This window comes from Anopheles coluzzii, chromosome 2, assembly GCF_943734685.1.
Source record: "Anopheles coluzzii chromosome 2, AcolN3, whole genome shotgun sequence".
Classification (NCBI taxonomy): domain Eukaryota; kingdom Metazoa; phylum Arthropoda; class Insecta; order Diptera; family Culicidae; genus Anopheles; species Anopheles coluzzii.
This window is the reverse complement of record NC_064670.1, coordinates 2,107,533-2,130,487: the sequence shown is the minus strand read 5'-3', so window position 1 is coordinate 2,130,487 and position 22,955 is coordinate 2,107,533. Positions and strand designations below refer to the sequence as shown.

The 22,955-nt window shown below is 47.6% G+C and overlaps 4 protein-coding genes across 11 annotated transcripts; 2 read left to right on the top strand and 2 right to left on the bottom strand.

Moving 5' to 3' along the window:
• The first annotated feature begins 190 nt into the window (after nucleotides 1–190).
• On the top strand, nucleotides 191–1,530 carry LOC120949770 (zinc finger HIT domain-containing protein 2). The gene is made up of 2 exons (XM_040367270.2): nucleotides 191–315; nucleotides 375–1,530. The coding sequence occupies exons 1-2, from the start codon at nucleotides 293–295 to the stop codon at nucleotides 1,483–1,485; spliced, it is 1,134 nt and encodes a 377-aa protein (XP_040223204.2). The 5' UTR covers nucleotides 191–292; the 3' UTR covers nucleotides 1,486–1,530.
• On the bottom strand, nucleotides 1,517–13,315 carry LOC120949768 (specificity protein transcription factor 3-like). Of its 6 annotated transcripts, none has more exons than XM_049605111.1 (6): nucleotides 8,737–8,968; nucleotides 6,976–7,299; nucleotides 6,731–6,841; nucleotides 3,237–4,742; nucleotides 2,771–3,151; nucleotides 1,517–2,690 (listed from the first exon to the last, which is right to left on the bottom strand). In XM_049605111.1, exons 2-6 carry the CDS (start codon nucleotides 7,048–7,050, stop codon nucleotides 2,472–2,474), a joined length of 2,292 nt encoding a protein of 763 aa, XP_049461068.1. In that variant the 5' UTR covers nucleotides 7,051–7,299; nucleotides 8,737–8,968; the 3' UTR covers nucleotides 1,517–2,471. The 6 variants fall into 6 exon arrangements, with proteins under 6 accessions (XP_049461068.1, XP_049461069.1, XP_040223201.2 ...); XM_049605112.1 differs by having other exon boundaries at nucleotides 6,976–7,296; XM_040367267.2 differs by lacking the exons at nucleotides 6,976–7,299; nucleotides 8,737–8,968 and adding an exon at nucleotides 12,488–13,315.
• A 356-nt stretch (nucleotides 13,316–13,671) lies between these two features.
• LOC120948132 (protein hunchback) lies at nucleotides 13,672–15,055 on the top strand. Its single transcript, XM_040364139.2, has 3 exons — nucleotides 13,672–13,852; nucleotides 14,211–14,343; nucleotides 14,491–15,055. The coding sequence occupies exons 2-3, from the start codon at nucleotides 14,321–14,323 to the stop codon at nucleotides 14,978–14,980; spliced, it is 513 nt and encodes a 170-aa protein (XP_040220073.2). The 5' UTR covers nucleotides 13,672–13,852; nucleotides 14,211–14,320; the 3' UTR covers nucleotides 14,981–15,055.
• A 302-nt stretch (nucleotides 15,056–15,357) lies between these two features.
• LOC120948131 (AP-2 complex subunit beta) lies at nucleotides 15,358–22,373 on the bottom strand. 3 transcript variants are annotated; one of them, XM_040364137.2, is made up of 6 exons: nucleotides 22,192–22,373; nucleotides 20,947–21,079; nucleotides 20,690–20,860; nucleotides 19,464–19,490; nucleotides 18,207–18,392; nucleotides 15,358–18,131 (listed from the first exon to the last, which is right to left on the bottom strand). In XM_040364137.2, exons 2-6 carry the CDS (start codon nucleotides 21,052–21,054, stop codon nucleotides 15,807–15,809), a joined length of 2,817 nt encoding a protein of 938 aa, XP_040220071.2. In that variant the 5' UTR covers nucleotides 21,055–21,079; nucleotides 22,192–22,373; the 3' UTR covers nucleotides 15,358–15,806. The 3 variants fall into 3 exon arrangements, with proteins under 3 accessions (XP_040220071.2, XP_040220069.2, XP_040220070.2); XM_040364135.2 differs by lacking the exon at nucleotides 22,192–22,373 and adding an exon at nucleotides 21,197–21,532; XM_040364136.2 differs by lacking the exons at nucleotides 19,464–19,490; nucleotides 22,192–22,373 and adding an exon at nucleotides 21,197–21,512.
• Nucleotides 22,374–22,955: the final 582 nt, after the last annotated feature.

Here is a 22,955-nt window from a genome sequence, read left to right as displayed (position 1 = left end):
CTGTTGGAATTGACAGTTGGTTTCCGATTGGGGCACATTAAAATGTTCCGAATGGTGGAAATTGATAATGCAATAAATGAACTTTGAAATTGCAATATTTTTCACAGAAAGTGCTTCTTTATTTCTATCCCTTTTCTAAATTATTTTGTACGTGATGAATCCATTCTTTTGCGTCTGTTGTGAAGATGTACCTCATGGTACAACCTGAAAATTTATATTATTGCATCGTACAATAACAATCCAGGCGGTAAAATAAAATTGCTTCCAACAAACCACACAAAATACATCCACCATGAATGAGGAGAGCTGCAAAATGTACGCATTCAAGGGTAATAGTGTTGTCTACAAACCTAACCTAATCTTTTGCATTGCAGCTGTTTTAATAAGAATGCAAAGTACAACTGCCCGCGGTGTAACATACTGTACTGCTCCGTGAAGTGCTACAAATCGCAACAGCATCTGGAATGCTCCGAGGGCTTCTACCGAGAGAATGTCGTGGAGGAGCTCGCTTTGCAGAAAGCGGAAGCCGACGCATCAAAGTCCACCAAATCCATGCTGGAAATATTGCAACGAATAGAGCAAACGGATGCACAGCTCGACGAAGAATCCGATTCCGAAGGTGCCGCATCCGACCCGGAAGGTGATGGCGAAGAACTCGACTCAGATGACGAGGCACAGGCGGACGAACTGGCCAACCGGTTGAATGGAATCGACTTGGACAACGCAGCCCAAGTGTGGGACCGTCTAACCAGCGCCGAAAAGGAAGAGTTTCAGCGGTTTATCGAGAACGGCGATATAGCTAAAATGCTGCCCGAGCCGACCATTTGGTGGGCGCAAGAGTACAAAGTGGATCTAGTCCAGCCAGCCGAGGTTCGATCGCAGCAGGAAGCGGAGCTGCTGGAAGCGTGTCCAAAAGTAGTGAAAAACATCCAAAAGTTGAGTGATATTTTGCCCAATGCTCCTTCGCCCGCCGTACGCCACAACATTGCAAATGTGCTGGCCGCTTACACGTTCGTGTATCGATACTTCCTAGGAGATGTACACGAAAACGCACTGGAGACGGTGGATTGTTTGCTTAGCGTATGTTTAAATCTAAAAAGCAGTACCGTGTTCGATACGGAACAAATGGCTGTCACTTCCGTCATAGGGGAGTGCTGCAATCAGCAGCTGCCGACAGATAAAGAAACAGCGGCCGTACTGAGATCGGACGTGCAGATACTGTTCGCTGGCCCGAAGGGATGCGGCAAGCAGTACCGAAGGTTGTTTCTTCTGTCGGCTTTGTCGGACATCCGCCAACTGCTGACCCATGCAAAGCGCGAGCTAAAGGAAGTCGATTCCATAGCAAAGGAAAAAGCCACCACTGCACCCAGCAGTGCGATGAACGTTGACGTGCCAGACCTTAAGCACGTGGATGGTCAGCTGCTCAAAAACTGTATCAAAAAGATCGATTTTTATCTGGCCTACGCACGCTCGCAATATTTATAAGACATTTCGTGCATAAAATACAAAACATCCGTTATCAAAATATAATACTTGCTCTGTTTTTATTTTATTTTCATCTCTTTTTATGAAATCATCTATACAAATCTTTACCTACACATATATACAACGCTCCCATTGTACAACACTTTCCCTATTATTGTGCGGCGCTTACTTTAGAGAGAATGAAACAATTAAACATGTATAAAAATAAAACTGGACCGAGCATCCCGAACAGTGTTGCTCAACTGTTGCATCCATGGACAGCTGCATTCCAGAGCTTAGTCGCTATTTCCCTTCCCAGGCCATCAACGCTGTGCACAACTACACGTCCACTATCACGTTACCTTTAACAATCGGGCCTGGGAATGGAGCATTCGTCGTCATAGCAACGTCATAGCGTGCGAAATAAATTAAAAACAAATAGTTTACGATAAAAACAAAAATGTGAAAAGTTATCCCCCAGCCACCCCCAGTCCCCCAGCTTTTCGGGGTCAAAAAGTAACGTTTGTTGTAGTGACGATGTTGTAGACCCTTGAGCCATGGACAATCGTCGCTCTGTCCGTGTGTGTGTGTGTGTTTATGTGATGCATTTTGCGTTAAAATAAATATGCTTATGAGTTTGAGCACAATCGCTAAAAGGTTGGTAGGTTGTTAAATACTTTAAAAAATACGTTTAAACATAAAATAGCAAAAGCTCGATATCGCTTAACGGACAACGCGCGTGCAGCTTTGCACACGATACGAGCTGTTATCAAGTAACGATGAATCGAAAGAAGCAACAAACAAACAAATGCCACTACTAGGTGTATAAGAGCTCGTCGGGAAGCTTTTAAAACTATGGGCGACGCACGAGACACTGTGTAGTTGAGTATTTCCGAGACCACACCACAGATCTGCTTTGTACACAGCATCGAAAGGCAAACGATGACGATGATGATGGATGACGGTTGGCAGAGTTTCCTCCTCCCTTGGCTCCAGGCCAGGCACCATTATAATGCACTCGATGTAGGTGCGGACGGGGGCGAACCCGTGCCCGTGGTGACGGTGGTGGTGGTGGTGGTGGTAGCACTGTGATGATGGTTCAGGTTCTCCGGCGAGTTGGACACCAGCACCGTTCTTGTGCTACCGTCCGTATCGGTCTGCTGCTGTGCCACCAGATGAGGTAAGGAGATCTGCACCGGGAGCGTTTGATTATCGGCAGTTGGTACCTGCAATGAAATGGAGACACGTGATAAGATTGGGCGTACTTGTTCCCTCCTCCCTGTGCATCCCCCCCCCCCGTGCTTACGTGTATCGTCACACCCTGTGGAAGACTTATTGCACTGTGTAGTAGATTCTGGGCCGTAGAGTTCGATTCCCCGAGACCCTCTCCGGTCGCGCTCTGCATGTTGTTCCCGCTGGACGTCGTTATTGTCAATCCGGGCGGGATGCCCGTGGATAGCGTCGCTATCGATGTGCTCGGTGGGCCATTGGCCATGGCCGGTGTCGTGGTCGTCGTTGTCGTTGTGGTAGCACCGTTGGTGGTGTTTCTGTTGTTACTGTTGCTATTGTTGTTGTTGTTATTGCGATTGGTGTCCCTCATCTCCTTCAGCCGCTTGCTCAGGTGCGACTTTATATGCTTCCGCAGGTGATCCTTCCGGTAGAAACCTTTCCCACAGTCGTCGCAAATCTGTGTTTGAGTGTGAAAAAGGGGGGAAAAATGCGCCCATTAGTACGGAAGGAAACCCTCACCCCAACCTACCGTCGCAGCTTACCTCCGTCTTGACGCCACTGTGTATGACAAAGTGCAGATTGAGATGCTCCTTCCGCTTGAAGCCCTTCTCGCACACGTTGCATATGAACGGGCGCTCGGGATTGTGGCCCAGCTTGTGCCGCTCCAGGTGCTCCTTGCGCTTCAGCCCAGCGCCGCAGATATCACATATGAACCGCCGCTCGATCTTGTGCACCACCAGATGCTGCTCGAGACATTCCTTCTCCGGGTAGGCCATGTGGCACTCCGGGCAGCAGAACAGTACCGTCCCATCGATTGCGGTCGCGATGTGCACCTGTCCCGGTTTCTGGCGCTTCGGTTTCGGTGGTTTCGTTTTGTACTTGCGTTTCTTTCGCGCCTTCCCGCTGGGAGTGGTCCCATTGCCCGTACCGTCCCCATTCTCGCCCGGCTCGCCCTCAGCCTCCCGCCCATTGGCGGTGCGAGCGTTCGGTGAACCGTTTTCCAGCTGCCCCGAGCTGTCCGCCGGTCCGAACTGAGTGTTTTCGTTCGAATGCTCGTCCGGCACTTCCTGTTTGATGATCCCCGGACCTATCGTCACGCCGGGCGGTAGCACCAGCTGCTGCAGCACGTGGTTGCCGTTCATGAGCGTTGTCATGGCCGGGTTGGTGCCGTTGTTGCCGCCGTTAAACTTTAAGTATGGCTGAAGGTTGAGATTTTGTGTTGGCCTAGACGGCTGCTGTTGTTGCTGTTGCTGCTGTTGTTGCTGCTGCTGCTGCTGCTGCTGATGTTGTTGCAATTGATGGAGTTGTTGCTGCTGCTGTTGCTGCTGCTGCACCATCTCCAAAATGTTGCTGGCCGAATGCATCGATGTTGGAACAAGCGTCGGCTGGTTCCAGATGGTTGGAGATTCCTGCTTGATCTGTCGCAAGGGTGGCGGGTTCTCGCTGTCTATCTTTATGCCACCCGGGGACGATGCATTGTTCGAGGATAGATTCGACTGCTGTTGGTGCTGTTGCAGGATCGTCGTGGTGCCCGGGTTTTGTGAAGCGAGCAGCTGCAAGTCCTGCGGCTGCAGTGCGGCCACTATTGTCATGCCCTCCGGCAGCCCTTGGTTGTGAAGGACCTCCTCGTCCTGGGGGCTGTAGGCCACCGTTAGCACCGTGGTGCCCTGCTGAAAGCCCTGGATGGGAATTTGCATTTGACCCATTTGAAATTTGGGTGTCTGCAGCGCCCCGGACGGTGTCGATCCGGTCTGGCCCTGGCCTCCCGCAGCCGAGCCACTGACCTGCGACGGTACTGGGTTGGGGTTCAGCACCTGAATCTGGACGGTTTGCTGTGCATCGCCCGGCTTTGCGCCCGGCATCGTGATGGGGAGTGTGATGTACGCCGGGGACGCCATCCCCGGGTGCGGCATACCGGCCGTCGTCACGATCTGGCCATGCTGCGACTGTTGCTGATGAAACATGGCGGACGCCGCGCTGACAGCCGTTCCTTCCACTGGTCGGAGAAACTGCATCGCTCCCTCGCTTCCGGACACCAGGCCAAGAACCTGAAATGGAAATTCAATGCATAATACACATTAGAAAATGAGAGCTCAGACACATCAGACAGCGCTCCAATGGTTAGTAGGTGGTATAACATTCTCACATATTTCTACATTCCAGCAATGAGGACAGCAGGAACGTGTTCGCGTTCGCCCAGCTTCAAATGTCATTTCTCATCGCCTGCCTTCCTCGTTCGCTTCGCATAAGGTCAAAGTGCAGCAATACCTTCTTCGAAGCGGATATACACACACACAGACATCCGAGCGAGAAGCCAAAGTGACATTCACTTTCAACCTATCTCTCTCCCCAAAAACAGCCACCATTTGGCATAGGCCGTGTACTTCTCCATCGCATCGGTTCCATCGCTCTCAAGCTTTCTACACCAAAGGGCCTACCTACTACCTACAGCACCACGAAGAGCGCAAAAGGCACCTAAATCCTTAAGATTTCCATCACGATGGAAATAAATTCGTCCGATAGTGCCCCCGAGTACCATTCCGCTGCTACACGACGTTTGCTTTCCTCATTGTTTTCGACGGTGGCCAACGTACTGCGGTGAGCAAACGTTCCCATCATGGCATGACGACGACAGCGACCACGACGGCATGGTAAGCTCACGATCGCTGGCTGCGGTTGAGATGATAGGAGCAACCAACATACACAAAAAAAGGCCGAGTAAAAGTGAAAGTTTTCTCTCTCTCGCTGAACGTGGAATGAACTTTACACGGGCGCGTTACCATCAGGCCACGGGGTAGGTAGCCCAGGGGGTATGAGGCCGGCGCAGGCTTGAGGCGCAAGCAGCCAAGAGTCAAAAGACAGACCGGAACGAACGGAAACCTGAAAGGAAATGGGCAAGCGTAATGTAACAACGGTGCGCGCATGGCAGCAGAAAGAGGGTTTATTGCTTGGCCTGCCAATGCAGTTCAATCTAACTAACCAGTTTATGGGATGTTTAGCCTACGGGGGTATAACATTTATCTGGTTGAGTTGCTGGATCGGGCACAACTACCGTTGCTTTTATTGTACGCGGACGTTTGATTGCTTCACTACACGTGGACAGTTTAGTAAATTAATGTTTCAAGCACTGAGACATGTTGATTTATTCTGGGAAATAGGAAAACTTTAAACCTTTTCTGAGGATATTTTGATGTTCGTGCGATGATTTCTACTTTCTACGGAAAAACAGGAGACCGCAACGATGAAATCGGATTGAATTCAAATAAAAATGAAGGTTATTTCATGCCTTTCTGGCATGCTCGTTTTTCTTTTGCATTCGAAAAAAGACTCGTTTTAAATCATCATTTCAAATGAGATATGCGTTTAAGTAACGTTCTACATAAGTATGTTTGATCAAAGATTTAGCAACACAAACTGTTTGCAACTGACTCCCATGCCAGACCTTCACACAATTCTCTGAGGCCCTCTTTTTTTGCTTTTCTATTGCATCTCCAAAGCCTTGAACGGTTGCATTCAAATGCATCAAAACTCATATCCCGCGCAAGTACATGCACATTAGCAGTATGTACATGCGCAGCACGCCACGCGGGGGTTTCTCGCTTGCAATTTATGTCTGGCGTTGAAATCACTCTATCCGCCGCGGGCTGCTGAGAAACGGCAGCATGAAACGCAGCGCAGCAGCAAAAAAGCAGCATCTTTTCTGCGTTAGTCAAATGTCTGCGCAAAATGCTTCTCTCTGTTTCCCCCATTGCTCTCTCTCTCTGTCGCTTCTGTGTGAATGTATGCGCTTTGTTCTGTGTGACCACACAGCCCTTTTAGTAAATGACGCTAACGTTCTGCCAGTTTCTCAGACCTTTTGCATCATCATCAACATGTCAGAGTTCAGGTCAGGGTAACACACAAACACACACACACCAAGCAGGCGCTGAAATCCATTCCGACACATTTGCCGCAATTGTACTGTGTTAGTGCCTATTGGGGGGGGGGAGGATGTTAGGATGTGTTGTTAGGAAGTGTTGCAGTCTTGGCTTCCTACCTGCCCGTTGGATGCTGCCGTGCTAAGGTTCTGGGGGAACTTTCCGGTCGCAAACTGATTCGACCCATTGGCGAATGGATTGGTGAACTGTGTAAAGTTCATCTTCGAGCACTGAAAATGGAAAAGCGCTGGATAAGTGAAATGGTTCAGAACGGCTTGCAAACGCTACGCTCCACACATCGTTAGTGGTCAGTTGGGGGGGACAGGGGGACTCTTCCTGTGCCGTTTCCAAGCATAATCTTTACCTCTATGTAATTCTCATTGTCATCCATTTTATCGTCCTCTGTCTTCCGCTCCGTGATCATGCTAGATTCGTTCATGACTCTCTGTGTTTGTGTGTGTTTTTTCGGGTGCTTTTGGGCAAGCTTTTAACTCAATTTATATTCCTGTCCACGGCACGACGACACGAAGAGGAGCTGGCTTTACTTTCCAGTCGTGCACGTAAGGCAAGGAGTACCGTTTAACCGTTAAATGTTTCGTTTCTTTTCAACTTTTGTTTGGTGAACACTACACTTCCTCTCTAGAGTACGCGTCGTTTCCCCCGCATCACTACTGGGGTAGAGCGGCTGCTAGAGGCGGGTTGACTAAATAAATAAATGAATGGAATTTCACATGCGTACATACACAGCAGATCGCGCACATCGCACGGGCGACATCGATCGCTAACGGGAAACGGCGATCAGTTCTCACACGATTTCACATTACTGTGCGCCCGGTGACGCTGGTAAAACCATCATTGCGCGTGTGTGTTTTACTTTCAGGACACACATTTATTTCTTTCCCCGCTGCTCTGGCACCCTCCTCTTCCAACGGAGGGCAAGAGAGAGAGAGAGCGAGAGAGAGAAGGCAAAGGGTTTATGCAAATGAGAATAGTTTCATGCCAACAACAGCGAAGACCGACCTGTTGTAAATCACACACATCGAGCACCGTCGTTGAATAACTTAATCTGTTGCATTGTACACAATCACACATACACACACTCTGTCGGGTGATTCACAGATTGATTTAACGAAAAAAAAGCATATTCAACCGATCACATCTCAAAGCACCAGCCGCACAGCATGATCTTACGGCGCTGCTGTTGTACTATCACTTTCAATCAGCCACTAACGGAACCAAATTCACCGAGATAGTTTTCACACATTAGTGATGTCATCTGGAGAGACGACGGGACGGGGCCCGCGGTGTACTGTAGTGTAGTGTGTGCCTTTCACTGGCCACAACAACGCCACCGGACCAGGATGCAGGGGCTAAGCGATCGCGCGCTTGGGAAGTGTGAAATCAAATCTCAATTGCATTTCGTAACCCTTTCTCTTCAATGTCGTATTTCCGCTTTCGCGCTAGTAGTGCGAACCACCACAGCTCTGTCTTGTTTTTTGTTATCGATTTCTTCCGTTTCGGTACTTTAGGTCGGCTCGTTCGGTTGCTGCTGCGTTAGAGCGTTCGAAACGATTTCAGATTTGTCGCACCCGTCGGGGTTACATAAACACGGCAAATGCCTTCTTTGCACCACTGGATGGAAGTTTAATCGAACTTTCTCATCGCTTCAACCACAACACACAATGCCACGAAGTTCACCACACGCACACACATACAAACATAATATTCTTTGGGTAATGCCAACGGTATTTCAAACCGCTTTGGATACACAAAAACAACACAGCAAAGAACAAATTCAATCACTCTGCAAGCACACGTGATTTTTAGAAAACATTTAGCCAATCTTAGCAACCCTTTTTGCAGCGCAACCCCGCAGCAACTACGCGAAAACACACAGCAATGCGCATAAACTACGCGAACCAGCAATGGTAGAAATTCGACAAAACCTCAGCCACGGACTCACTCATTCCACCGCGAGCAACGACGAGCAGGTCAGAGAGGACGACGAGTGCTTTCACATCGATAGTGAAACTACTTTCAGTCGCCAGGCGCAATGATCGCGCGCATGTTCCGTTTTCGTGCGGGGAGCCAAGCGATCCATCCACCTGGGCACACTCATACATACATCGAGACACAACCGCGCCACAACTGCACCACTGCACACAACCCTCCCCCCGAACTACTGGCCCAACCGAACACCCCAAGTGGCACACAACGAACTGCGACGGAACGGTGGTACGGCCACGGCAGCACACGGAACGAGAGCGCGTAAAATGTTGCGAATCTGAAACGCTACACACAACCGACCCGGATCGCGGATCCGACCACTATGACGTCGTTGCCCGTGAGGCCGTTTTCCAGAGCGAACTTCCAGCGTATGCGGATGTAGCTGTGGATGATCATCACGCTCGGCATCGTCGTCGTCGTTGCTGGTCGGCACGAAGGCAAACGGAAAGGCAGTCCGCTGAGATGAAGAGAGCATAGAGAGTAGGCGCCGAGAGTATCGTAGCAACCGAAGTGGCTAAAAGCTCTCAATGCCATGCTTTCCCTTTACTGTACAGTGGGGGGTTTTAGATTGCAAGATGGAGCTTCCAGTGTGCTCCGGAGCTAACTTGCTACGAAGAGGAGCATAGGAACTTTGGCGGACCTGAATGTCACAGCTAAAAGATCGATCGACAAAGCAGTGAAGTTGTCTTTAGGAAGTTGTCATATCATTGCAATAGTTCGTACGCCATTATGCTTTGGTATTTCGTAGCATCATTTCCAGGGCCATTGACAAATTCAAGCAAATTAGCCCATAGTTTGTGAGTCTCGGCAAGTCAATGCACATCTCCGACGATGCTCCTCTACCGTTTGTATTGGTGATCATCGATCGTGCAGCGATCCTCGCTATGTTACAAACAAAATCTCCCATTGTTTACTGAAGGGATCTACACGCACACGCGCGCACGAAACGGCGATGTAGTAGTTTGGTAGTAGTCGTTTCACTCTCTGATCATACTACCACCGTGGTGCGAAGCTAAGCGATGCGTCGAGGCTTGTAGCAGCAAGGTATTACGCACAAACGAATCTAATGTTTACATAAACCATCACCACACCGTAGCACCGGATGAGCTACGGAGCACACGCTTCGTACGTGTGTGTGTGTGTGTGCGTTATGACTTGGTTCGACTGACTTTGGCAAATCATTATGAATCAGCGAGCGAGCAGGTATCGAAATCAGAAGAAACCATTCGTTTTGCCCTGCTGTTTTATTGAAAATGTTATGTTGACTCAGGGGCATTTTTGAACTATGTTACGGCAACAGGGTAACTTTTCGGTAGCAGACTTTTCTGTATATTTTTAAGATTTAGCATTAGCATTAAGATTACATTTTCTACCACTTTAAAGTAAAGATATTGAACATGAAAACAAATGCTTTGGTTTTATGAAGGAAGAAGGCTCCGTGCCAGGTTCGCCGTTTATGCTGTCGTTGAAGTCTTTTGTACCGAAAGCCTGCAACGAATGTGAAGCCTAAGGATGCAACGTTCGCTTTCAGAAAACGATGCCTTACCGACATATTCTCTATTCTTTATCATGGACTTTAAATTGTGCAAAGTTCTACAAACATTCATTCGTCGGGGTTCGATCTCATGCATAGAGTCGATCATCATAATTAGATGGATGTTTGAAATTAACATCGCAAACAAACTAATCACACCTAAACGAGCAAAATCTTACGAGCTGCGCCTTTCAAGCGCGGTGGGTTAGATGAAGATAATAATAGTTCACCGCTGTTGCCTGCTGTTGCCTTGTAGAATAATGCCCTTTTAATTCCCATCCACCAAATCGACCGAACCAGCACAGCAGTAAGTGTGTGTGTGTGTGTGTGTTCGCATCTTTTCATAGTCATACCGCATTTTCACACCACCAAACCAGCCCGTTCCCCACCTCCGGCACTGTGTGCTGCGGATGCGTTTAAGCTCTCTGTGCTCGTGACTCTCTTGCGAAGTTGTACGTTGTATGTGGCCCTTTTTCCCACTGCTGCATGGACCGTGCCACGCTTCAACGTCTTGTGATTTTGCGTGGCCAGTTCTCCCACCTTCCCCCTCCCCCACCGCCCGTGTGCATGTGCGGGGAGAAAGAAAATTTAGAAAGTGGAGAGAGTTTTATATAATCCACGACCGATGCTGGCCTGGCTGTTCCAAAACCTCAAACCACCGATTTGATTGTGGTGGTAGTTGTTTAGGTGCTTGAATGTTTGCCCTCTCATTCGCTCTCACTCTCGCTCTTGCTCGCTCTCCCTCTCGCTTCCCTCTGTTTTGCTGTGTTGATATTTCTTTTTGTTTCATTTAAATTACTTTCCTTACGTACGATGTTCGTGGTTCGTTCCCTTCTTCACTCGAAGAACCTTTATCGATCAGCTGTCTTTCTCTACCGTTAGATTTCATTGCTTCTTAACGGAAGCGGCTGCTATTTCGTTGCCGTTACATTTCCAATTGCTGTCCTGTGGTGGCAAACTTTCGATCCGCCAACAAACAGGTTGTATTATGGTGCAGTTTTCGGTGGCAGCAGTAGTAGTAGTGCGTCTAATTTAAAACAGCTTGTAATGCCACTGTAGAGCATCAGAAAGATCGTTTGAGCAAATGATCAACCCTGCAGCAGTCGTAGCGCAATGTTTCTTTTGCTTGCTGTTGTCGATTGTTTCCAAATGCGTGGTTGGTGCGAGACTTTCGCACACTGCTGCGGCTTGCAACCGAGAATAGTAGAGTTGGTTACGCCAGCGAGCGAACTCACCAAACACAACTTTACCGTCGGCGTTGGGGTTGTCCACGACCACCATCACTAACCCAGAGAGCCGTAGCGCAAAACGTAGCGCTGGGCCAGGCCAACAGCGGCCGATCGCGGTGGTCGTTAGCAGGAGATCTCCGGCCCGTTCGTACGTCCGCCGATACGCGCTCAATCGTCTTCATCTTCTGTGTTCGCTGTCGTGAAAGATCAAAAGTTTCACTTTCGTTTTTCGCTCAGCCCTCGCGCTCCAATTCCATTCACCTCGCGATGTCCGGGAGGGCACGGTGTGTGTGCGGTTGGGGTCCAAAGCCAAGCTGAGCGGGAAACAATGTTACATTTTTTCACATGCTTCTTGAGGCGGAAGTGGCACCCTTTGGTAAACTAACACGGTTATTGTTTTCTCCTTTTCGTATACAGAAGTTATTTTCAATGCCTTAAATAAACAAAGAATATTCAATATTCACAAAAATACATCCATATTACGACGCACAGCGCTCAGCAAATGCATGAACTGTTAAAGCCAAACCCGTACCCCACACAATCGCAAACTACTGTTTACACACGCGTTTCATCGCAGTAGCCGGGAGCATCGGACGACAAAAATAAAACGCGAACGCACTGGCACGAAATGGCCCAGCGGCAGTGGATGACGTCGCGATCGGCCGGGAAGACTGGGGGCGAGAACGGTGGACAGGTGGCAGTGATGCATTACTTCAGTTTGAGAAAAACTCTCCCTAAAATGTATGCAGCCAGTCCGCCTCCGCCAAATAGTTTTTTCACTCAAAAGTACAAGAAACAAATACATAAATGCATTCACACATTCTTGTGTGCGTAAATGTGGGCAGCATTGTGTGAAATTCTCGATGAGTTTGCTAGAATGCATCCTTCCGTCAAATGACAGTTTTTTTTCTTCATCGTATAACCAAGAAGGCCGGGCGGAGGAAGGAAGTGTCTGAGCATGAGGCAGTAACGATGGAAACGTGGCATCTTTCTTTTTGTTCTACAGACGAAACTCTCCAACTACCTACCTGGTCGCACGCTCAGACATCTGCTCAGACACAGTTATGTTTATGTTTACTATATTAGGGAAAAATAGATTCACTCACCGTTCCGTGGTTGTGTGGTGCTGCAGCCGCCGCCGTCTCGTTGTACACACTGCCGAAGTTTGCTTATCTGTTGTGCTTGTTGTACCTTTTTACGATGCCTGTGAGCGACTAATGCCGGCACTGTCGCTGCTAAATTAGAGATTAATGTGGCGCTGCCCGTAACGAGATGATAATGGTCTGTTCCTCTTTCTGGAGTGATGTTTCTATTCTACTGGTCACTGTGCGAGCAATGTTGCAACTTCAGCGGTAGCTTTTTTCTGCTATCGACGGCGTAAGCTAAACTGGTATTCGATATTCCTCTTTACCCAGCATAAAAACGCATCGCCACGCATTAAAGGAGGAACATGATCTCACTAGAACAAAAACATTGCCGTGTCGCAGGTGCGCCGTCCGCCGCCGTTGACTGAGCGCTGCAGGATTTGGGAGGAGGGCTGGTAGAGGAATTGCACTAACAGGAAGTAACAAGTAGACACTGGTTGCATTCACTTAGAACACTTTTTGTAGGTTTGGCGCTAGCTTGGCGAGAGCATTTTTGCTGGATGCGTGCCGATACGCCAGGTAACACAGAACGATGGGTGCTCGGGGTTTGGGTAGCATTCGAGCAGACGATGGCGCTAACAGGTAACAAGTGGCCACCGCTGCATGCACTGGACCTGGGAATCACCGGGAAGCGTTGACAGAAGGTGCACTTAAAAACGAACGAAACCAACACATAAACTATGTTTATGCTCACGCAACACTCATTTTAGCTTCTCTCCTCCAAACGTACGATGCTTCCGTACTATTTGTTCTGACATTGGTAAGAGAAAAGCCAGAACAACAAGTATTTGTTGCGAACTGCGTGGATAAGGCAGGTTATACCGTTCGCGCGTACTTTGACAGCTGGTGTGAGCAAGTACAGTTCTTTTGACAGTTGGGGAACAATCTTGTGCGAACACTTTAGCGTTGCTTTTTGAAAGAATTGATAACAACAGATGCTTTTCGTAAGAAATTAAAGAACTAAAATACATCTTATCACATTTTTCAAGTTCTTTCGCTCGTAAAATGCCTCTTGGGTAAGTTTTTACGTAAAAAAACATCCATTATGTCAAACGTTGCCACTAGATGGCTGCCAAATCAAATGACATTTCATGATATGACCTCCTGTTCTATGCTGTTGTAGTATGATTCTATTTTTTTACCTTTTTTTCTTCCATTGTCAGAACAAATTGCTCAGGAATATCATATGTTTAGGTGAGAGCGAAATCATACGCATTTTGCGTGTGCACAAAAAGGGTCCACTTGCAGAGGATAGTTATTATTGTCTTGTTTGTTGCTTCAAAGATTCCCCGTGACGATAGCCGTTTCAGTGGCCACTTTTTCTCGGTAAGTGCATACGAACTGTGCCAAGCTGTTGATATTACATACGTTGCAAGAAAAGAAAAAAAAGTCCCATGTCCAGGAAATGTATTTCAACACAGGTTGAGAAACAATATTTTAGTGTTAACAGCGTCACAATATTCTTGGCTATGTGGCACGGGGTGTATTAACCTGGGTGTAACATCAAGCCATCAAATGTTTAGATAATCGATTGGGTACTGGCAAGAGCTCTTTGTTAAGTGGGACCATCTAATCTTCGTTTGCTTTTTTGTTCACCCAGTGAAGTTAGTCTTCAGATGGTCCGGGAAAATATCATAACCATATTTGCACATAATAATGTACGATCCTTCTCTACTTTCTACAGATATAGAAGAAGCAAAGAAACTAGTTAGAAAGGTGGTGCAACGTAGATGAGACGGCAGCAGCAGCATCATCGTCATCATCATCATCCCTTCCGAGTGAGCATAAATCAAGATGGCAGGGCCCATCGACACTAGGTAATAATCTGAATTACTAATCTAGTCCACCTTTGTGCCTTGTGCATCATCCCCTAGCCAATTATGTTGTTTTATTTCTACGCAGTAGCATTGCATGTTACATATAAAACGCAAAATAATCCTTTTGCTTGTTCACTCTCTTTGTAGGAAACGTTCTCGCGAGGAAGAACAGAATGAATTTATGCCCCTTTCGAAACGCATCAACAATCTGCATCTTAACAACAACCAGAACAGTATTGCGGCAGGTGTCGTACTGCCGGAGCAGATCGGCGGCGCTGGTGGGCCCCACGATCATCAGCTGCTTGGGGCGGTCGGTTCGTGTGGAATGAACATGCACAACAATCACCACCATCATCATCATCATCACCACCACCTGCATCCGCAACACCTGATGGGAGTAATGGCCGGTGCCAGCTCGAGCAGTAGCAATAGTAGTAACAGCAATGGCAGCAGCAACGGATCGTTTCCAATTCCGGCCAACAGTGGAAGCAACAGTCCCGCGTCGACCATTTCAATTAACGGCGAAATCCTGGGCGATTACTGTCCCGTGCTGAGCGCGGAGGAAAATCCACACTACTTCACTAAAAATAAGATCCTGTACGAGCTGTACGTCGAGCGGATGAGCCGACTGCAGTGAATTCCCACCAAAAGAAGAACCATCGTAGGGGTGTTTAATTCTTAATGCGTTAACTACAGATTTTCATACCTTTTTTATACTTTCTCGAACAAGCTTATTTCTGCTAATTAAATTTAGTATTTAACATTGATCGGGCGAGATCTGCTGATGAGTTCTGTGTAAGGTTGAATTGTGGGTTTTGTGTGGCGATTGGCGGATGTAAGCAAGCTTGGGTCCGAAGACCACCAGATTAGCCTTAAAGAGCAACAGAGAGAGAGCGAGTTTTGAAGCAAGAGATTCTAAATAAAATCAAAAGTCCAATAATTTTGCGATTACTTTCCGATAAAAGCATTCGAATGTCATCTGGTACAGGTGGCTTGGTCAACAGAAGCATGGTGTTAGTAGTATATCATCGATTATACTTTATTTAGGTAGTCACGACGGACGATGTGTGAATTGTATCGATACATATGGTACTACAGTTCTCTTTACGCGATGTGTTTTTGTCTAGTATGCGTATATTACTAGGGAGAGATAGACGCTTATTCGATACTACTAAAACTCATGGCTCGTTTTCATACTGTGCATGAAGAAATACAATAATAGCGCTGAAGAACAGAACCACAGAAGATGAATATTGCCTCTTCTGCGAACAACGACTGGCCGCCCACAATGTGTGCTTCGAGTCCGCGTAACGATTTTGCCACCCAACTCAACTCCTCTCGCGCTCTGTCTCCTTATCTAACGGAGTATTCGGGTGGCATCTTTGTCCAACGGTTACAATCTAATGGAATATAACAATGCTAAACTCTACACACACGGTTGGTGGTTCGCGCGCGTTGAGTCTTTACGGCGAACGGATAATCTGCTCGTAAGCGGCAAAGATGATCGCTCCGACCTCAACCGAGCGCGTTTTCAGGCTGAGCGTTGCGTCGGAACTGCCCGGCGATAGTTTCAGCTCCAGCAACACCCAGATGTTGTTCGTCAGCTTCAGCGACTGGTACAGCATGTCCTGACCCTCGACGTTGCGCTTCGCGATGGTGAAGATGCTGTTCGCCGTCATCTTGGCCGCGACCGTATCGGCTGTACCGACGATGCCGTGCAGATTGTACTGTATCTCGTTCGCGGCCGGAATTTCCTTCCAGGTGGTCAGAAAGACGCGCTTATCCAGCTGTCCGTCCTCCACGAACAGTACGTTGCCGTGCACGAGACAGGCAAAGTAGAAAATGTCCACGTTGTTTTTGATAGCGACCTGCAGGTTGTTCAGCGGCTCCATACGCTGCACCGGTCCGGTCGTGCCAAGGGCGAGCGACGTATCGACCGATTGCGACGGTTGCAGTGGGGCCACTTGCAGCGGAGCGCTCGGCACCAGTCCGAAGCTGTTTTTGTTCAGTTGAATCGCAAACCCGGTCATTGCCTGCATCGCCTTGTTGGTGAACGTCATGTCCATGTACACCTGGCCGGCCCGGCGCGAGAAGGTGCCCTGAATTTCGAGTCCCTTACCCTTGTCCGCTGGCAGCCAGGTGATTTTCGGGATCTGTATCATGTTCGAGCTGCTCACTGGGCCGATACCGAAAATGTCTCCGAGCAGTCCTCCCGCAGCGGAGCCTCCGGCCGGTGCTGGAGCCGCTGGTGCCGCGTCATTCGATGCCACGGGACCGCCGCCGAGCAGAATATCCAGCCCGCCGCCAAGCAGATCCACGTTGCTGCTGGCTGGAGCCGGCGCGGCAGGTGCCGCTGGTGCCCCAATGTCCATCGAAAGCAGATCACCGATCAACGAATCTTGGTTGGGAATGACGGTGGCCTCCTGGACCGACGAACTGTCTTCTCCCGCGGCCGACGCCGAACGGTTCGGTAGCGACTTGCGGACACCGGCACCGCGGCCCTCTACAAACGCGGTCGGCGGCTTGTGGTAAACGCTGGCCAGCGAGCTAATGTGGCAAATCAGCTCGTCCAGCAGCGTCGGCTCCAGCAAATCGGTCTCCTCGGAAATGAGCGGCTTGTCGGCCAGCACGACCTCCTTGGCGGCGGCCGGATCCGTCGACAGCAAGCGCCAGTAGATGAAGCCACGATCACGCAGATCCGGATTGTCCGAGTCCTGCGTGGCGAGCGAAAGGATGTGCTGGACCAGCTCCTGCGTGTCGGCCGGGCGCTTGAGGAACAGTTTCACCACCGCCGTTAGCAGCTGCAGCTGCACTTGCGCATTTTCATCCTGGAAACCCTCCAGGAAGCCGTCCAACAGCTCATCCGCGTTGTCGATTCGCTCGGCGTACTCGCCGATGATCCACACCATCGAGGCGCGCGCTTCCGGCTCGTCCAGAGTGTCCAAATTCTCGCACAGCGTGCTGATGATGCTCTCGTACTTGTTGGGATACTTGCGGAAGATGTCCTTGATCACCACGATCGCTTCCTGCACGACGTAGTTCACCTTCGTTTGGATCAGATCGAGCAGCGTCGACACGCACCGCTCGGCCGATGGCTCCACCTTAATCGCGCACCGGCCAATCGCACGCACTGCCTTGCGCACGAAATCGACATCCACCTCGGTGGCGTACTCCTTCAGCTCGCTCAATACTTGCGCGATGTTGCTCTGGTTTGCCAGACGAATCATGATGTCCAGCTTCTCCAGCTTCACGTAGATGGGATCGTTATACTTCACAAAGAACACCTTCATCTCGTGCTTCAAAATGTCCGGACGCTTCTGCACAATCAGATTGATGTTGCGCAGGGCCACGTACTGCACCTCCGGCTCCGAGCTCAGCAGCGTCACCAGCGGTGGGGCCAGCTTTTTCGTCAGCATCGAGCAGAAATCGTTGTCACCGGCTAAAATCTCCAGCAGCTTCATCAACACCTTGATCGCGCTCAACACAACGGCCGCATTAGCGTGGGCCAAGCGGGGCGTAATACGTTCGCAGATCGATTGTGCCTCCCGTTCGTCTTTGGGGGTGTAGTTTGCCAGCGAATCCAGGATGAACACCTGGCCCCACTCGGTGCATTCGTTTAGCGCCGTCAGCAGTTTGTTGATGGTGACCGAATTCATCTCGACCAGCGGTTGCCCACTCGCACTTGCTTCGTTGATCTCACTCAGCGCGGCAACGGCGTTGGCCACCACCATCGGGTTCGAATCGGACAGCAGATCCTTCAGCTGGTCCAGAAATCCTTGATCTTCCACCTTGCGGAGAGAAAGCGAGAATTGCAGTTAGAGCATGGAAGATTATTGCGCCAGTATAGTACACTGTTTGCTTACCATCGAGCTGGAGATGTCGTACAGCTTGGCCACACATACGGCAGCAGTCTTGCGTACATACGGATCCTCGTCTTTCAGGCACTTGCGCAGCGGTTCGCACAAGTACTCGGTGATCTTATCCACCCGGATGCAGCCCATCGTGCGCACGGCCAGTGCACGGATCAGTGGATTCGTGTCCTCACAATCCTGCGATATGAGATGTGCTCCGTTAGTAAATCGGTGCAAGACAGCATAGCTAGAGCGCTTCGCTGTCTTTGTGGTGTACGCGACTAGCAACCATTTCAGTGAACAGAAGTTTTCTAACAAAACCAAAACAACTAGAAGCACTCGTCACAAAAAGGGAAACGTATAATCACAATGGACCGGGCTAACGAAACACTTCCATACTTATGTACACTGTCCAACAGAACCGAACGAACCTAACTGAACGTAAGCGAACTGCAAACAAAATCAAAACCTGCGATTGGTGTAGCATATCATGTATAAAAGGAGAGGCTGAGATCAAACAAAACAAAACCAAACACATTTTACGCGATGAATGTTGAAGATGTATGAGGCTTTTAGGGCACTTTACGTGAAATTTGGTATATTTATAGAGCCATTTGCATGTAGTGCGCTCAAATAATAATAATACGCAATGGGAAAAATGACGCTGACACATACGAATACGGATGTTTCCATAGGAACAAGAATAGAGTATAAATAGGCGATGCGATGTGCAGTAGATGTTCCAGCGAAGCAAAACCGAATGTTTGCAAACGATTGCACTAACATGGTGGTGATAAAATGATAGGAAAAAATGCAAAACTCATATTCAACACTGTCTGTCTTTGAGCTAGTGTCCCTTCTGCGCAGGAACATTCGACTACTTGCTAAAGACTATTGTGCTAAAACGCGTAAAACATCATCTACCAACATTGTGCGGTTTGTGTGCAAACTAGTTTTTAACTTTCTAAGCAGCTTTTGTTCATAACTATGCCAACTACACGAATACGAATGACACATAAACAACAAGTAAAGAACTGAATCCAATAAATTGGTTATTAAATTATAGATTAATCTGAAAGTGGGGGGTTTAAACGCACAGCTGTTTTCAACCAAACGGGGTAGAATGAAAAGAAAACGCTGCAACTCATAACGTCAACACAGTTTATCAACGCAAAAAAGGCAAAAAACGATCGAAAAGGGAAGGATAATAAGAAAAGAAATCGATAGCTAAAAACTCAATTGGCAACATTTTTGAATTTGTTTGATTACCTTAACGAGTTGAGAATGTGGCAAATCCTTACATAGTTTTTTTTTAACAATGTTATTAACAGATACATAAAATTTATATTTTTATTTGATTCAGTTTTATCTCATCAGAGCAGTAGAGTTTTTCAAAGAGGAAACGCAAAAGTTCATTTAACACATGTGTAACAAGTTTGGTTCAAAAGGAGAGGAGGCGATGGCATTAGCAATTGGTGGAAGATAAAAAACAAGACAGAAAAAGAAAGTTACCAAGTTTAGTTCTATGAGCGTGTACTTATTCGTTGACAATGATATATATATAGAGAGAGAGAAAAGTTGAAGTGAAACAGTCACAAGAAGCATGACGAGAAAGGTGAAAACGTTGGTGTGAACATATCGAACGTTGGAATGATAAAGGATGAGTAACAATGATTCTAAGCGTGGCAAATTATCGGAAATCTAAACAATAAACAATCCAAGAGGGGGAAAGATAAGCACAGGCGGAATTGAAAAAATACACATAGAAAAAAATAATCAATATCGAATACGTTACGAGTGCAAAGATGGAAACGCAACACACGCAAGTGAATGAAACAAAAACCTCTCCTTTTAAGAAACGTTTACGTTAATCAGTAAGAAAAAAAAGAAAGATATTCGTGATTCATAGACCATTTTTTTAGGCACAATCCACTTTTCCGCTCGGCAAGGAAAATGGTGAGTTTTATCTGATATGTTATCTAAACAAAACCTTTGACTTAATATTCCCCAATTCAAATATTGCAAAGAGCTTCATGAACATACTTAGGAAGTCGCAGCAAAAAGTCAGTTATCGTAAGTCTAGCTTTCCTTCAAACGTTTACTAGAGCATGGTCGTGAACGTTTGGCTTCAATTCAAAAAATGGTACAACAAAAATAGACAATTTCACAACAATAACGGCCAAATAATCCACCCGTAATATAACACTGTCGTCTGTTACAACATTTGAATTATCTCTTTGCAACGAAACGCCCTGGAAGTGTGCCAGGAGTTGGGGCACCGGCCTGAGTGTAACATATTCGGAAATGAGACTAAACAATACGGAGCATTAATAAGATGGATGAATCTTTCGCTACCAAAACGGAAACTAAAGCGGGACAACAAATTTCATATGATCGATTGATACGGTATGAGAGAACAGTTGAGAAGGTTTAAAAAGAGATCGATTTGAGCGAACGAATCTAATGCAGTCTCGAGTCGACTAACAAATACTTACCTTAACGAACGTGTTGACGGCCATGATGGCCATATCGGGCTGTGACTTGGCGTAGTTCATCAGATACAGATACACCAGCTTCTTCAGCTCCAAATTGTCCGTTTGCATGCAGTTCACCACGTCGGGGAATAGGGCCGACACGTCTTTCCCCACCGTCATGCTGGCAATGACCTTAAATTAAGAACGCCATAGGACGGGCGCGTTATTAATTGCTGCGGAATCGGGCGAGGCGCCCTTTGCACACACACCCACACTACCTTCTTCACTGCTTCCTTTTTCTTCTCCTTTTTGTCATTGTTGAGCTCGGACTTGAGTTCGAAAATTTCACCCTTCTTGGTGGTGGTAAAGTATTTCGAGTCCGTCATCTTGGGCGAGTCAAATATGCGAAGTCTGTGGGAGAAACGGGGAAAAAGACGAAAAATATGCTCAAAACGGCGCCCTCTTGTGACGTTATTCTCTTCGTGCGTTTCGAAAAAGAAAAAAATGGTTGTAGGGGAATCTCATTACTGGATTGGGGCGATGGGAATCATGCTTATGTTTTGGATATGTTTGCGTTCACGTCACTACTCGATGCTGTTCCCTCCTTGCACTGCCGCCAAAGTGTGTCTCTATGAAACTGTACACAAACACTGCGCTGTCTCCATCCAAGCAGCCGAAGCCCAAACCGTACCACAAACAGCGAATGTTTGTTACTGACTGGCGGGCTGCTGCTGTTGCTGCTGCTGTGGGAGCATCTCACATGCGCTGCTCGATTCTTAATAGCGCTCTAACGTGTAAGGGGGGACCTTGCTCGCTCCAACACCCTTAGGGCGCGCGGCCCCATCACTAGGAGGGAGTAGTGTCAAATGGTTAGAAAAATCGCTAGCGGTGTTTTTTGCTACTTCGTGCGAGCGCTGGGTCACTATTCACTTCAAAGTGTACAATTATCGTTCGGTCTCCAACGACTGCAGCAGCTGGTGCAAGCAAAACGATTCAGTCCCGCTACAATAACAGAAAACATATAAATACGCACAGAGTGGAGCGCCCCTACACCCTCCACTTAATTAGAGGAGGAGCGCGAGAAGAAAACCCCACCACGCTATGTCGTCATCGTTGCCGTCGGTTCGTCATCCCCCAAACACGGCAGCACGGAACTGAGCAAAAGGAAAGGGGCAGCAGTGATTCCTGCGCTGCATTTGTAAACGACGTGTAATCAACAACACCAACCACCACCCCCGCTACAACCACCTCCTCCAGGCACAAGAAGTGCGGCGTTAAGTTAAAAAGATCGGAAACGCTCGTTAAGCCACCCAGGGCGCTTATTTGCTTCGCCTGCGTATATCGTTTCCTTCCCACTTTCGCTGATAAACTCCAGCGCGCTCTTGCTATCGCCGGAACCGCTCGCATGGACGGGGAATTGTGCTGAGGCGAAAAATCGATTCTCCTCCCGGGACACTGGATCTTCCATTCTTTTGGCACAGCCGCAGCCGCTATGCAGATAAGATAATCGTGTGTGTATGTACCTTTGCGATGTGCAGAACGCCTTACGCCTGTGTGCCTGGACGTTTTAATCCTGCGCTGAGATATATTAGATAAACGTTTTTCGTTTTTAATCCCGTAAAATACGCCTATTTTCTGGATTTTCACCCACTTCTCTACACGAATGCAGTTTTTTCTTCAAGTGAACTGTCAAATCATCTCTGCGACAGCAAAGGCCACTTCGGCCGACTTCGGCCAGCTTCGGCTCAAACGTCTGAACACGTTGACAGCTGGTCGTAATGAAAGACGTTTCATGCAGGGTTCGAGATGAAAATTTCGTTGAAGCAAGCATTTTTGTGATAAATAATAAACGTGTTCTAATTTCTGTTCTGCACATTGCAAGAAGTGTGTTTGAGTTCAAATGTTAATACATAAAAAAAGTTGAATCCCTACTAGAGATGCTTGAGTGGTTGAGCTCATTCAGCACACGGTTACACGAAACAAAAGAAAAACAAACAATTTTTATTACTCTATCCCACATCAGTGGAAAATTTCTATTTTTTTAGTTATTGTTCGGAAGCATGCTCCTACTTAACTCAATTTTCCGTACTATTCTGATTAAATAGAAAATTGATATTATTTTCTGAAATATTGCTAGAAGCGTTGTTCGGTTTAAATATCAACGATTCGACAACGCAACTAGAATCTGTTTAAAAATTTAACGGATAACAAATACAAACGGCACACTTTTTCTACAACCAACCTTTATGCCAAATGAAAACGGCGTATCATTGCTATCAAATGTTTA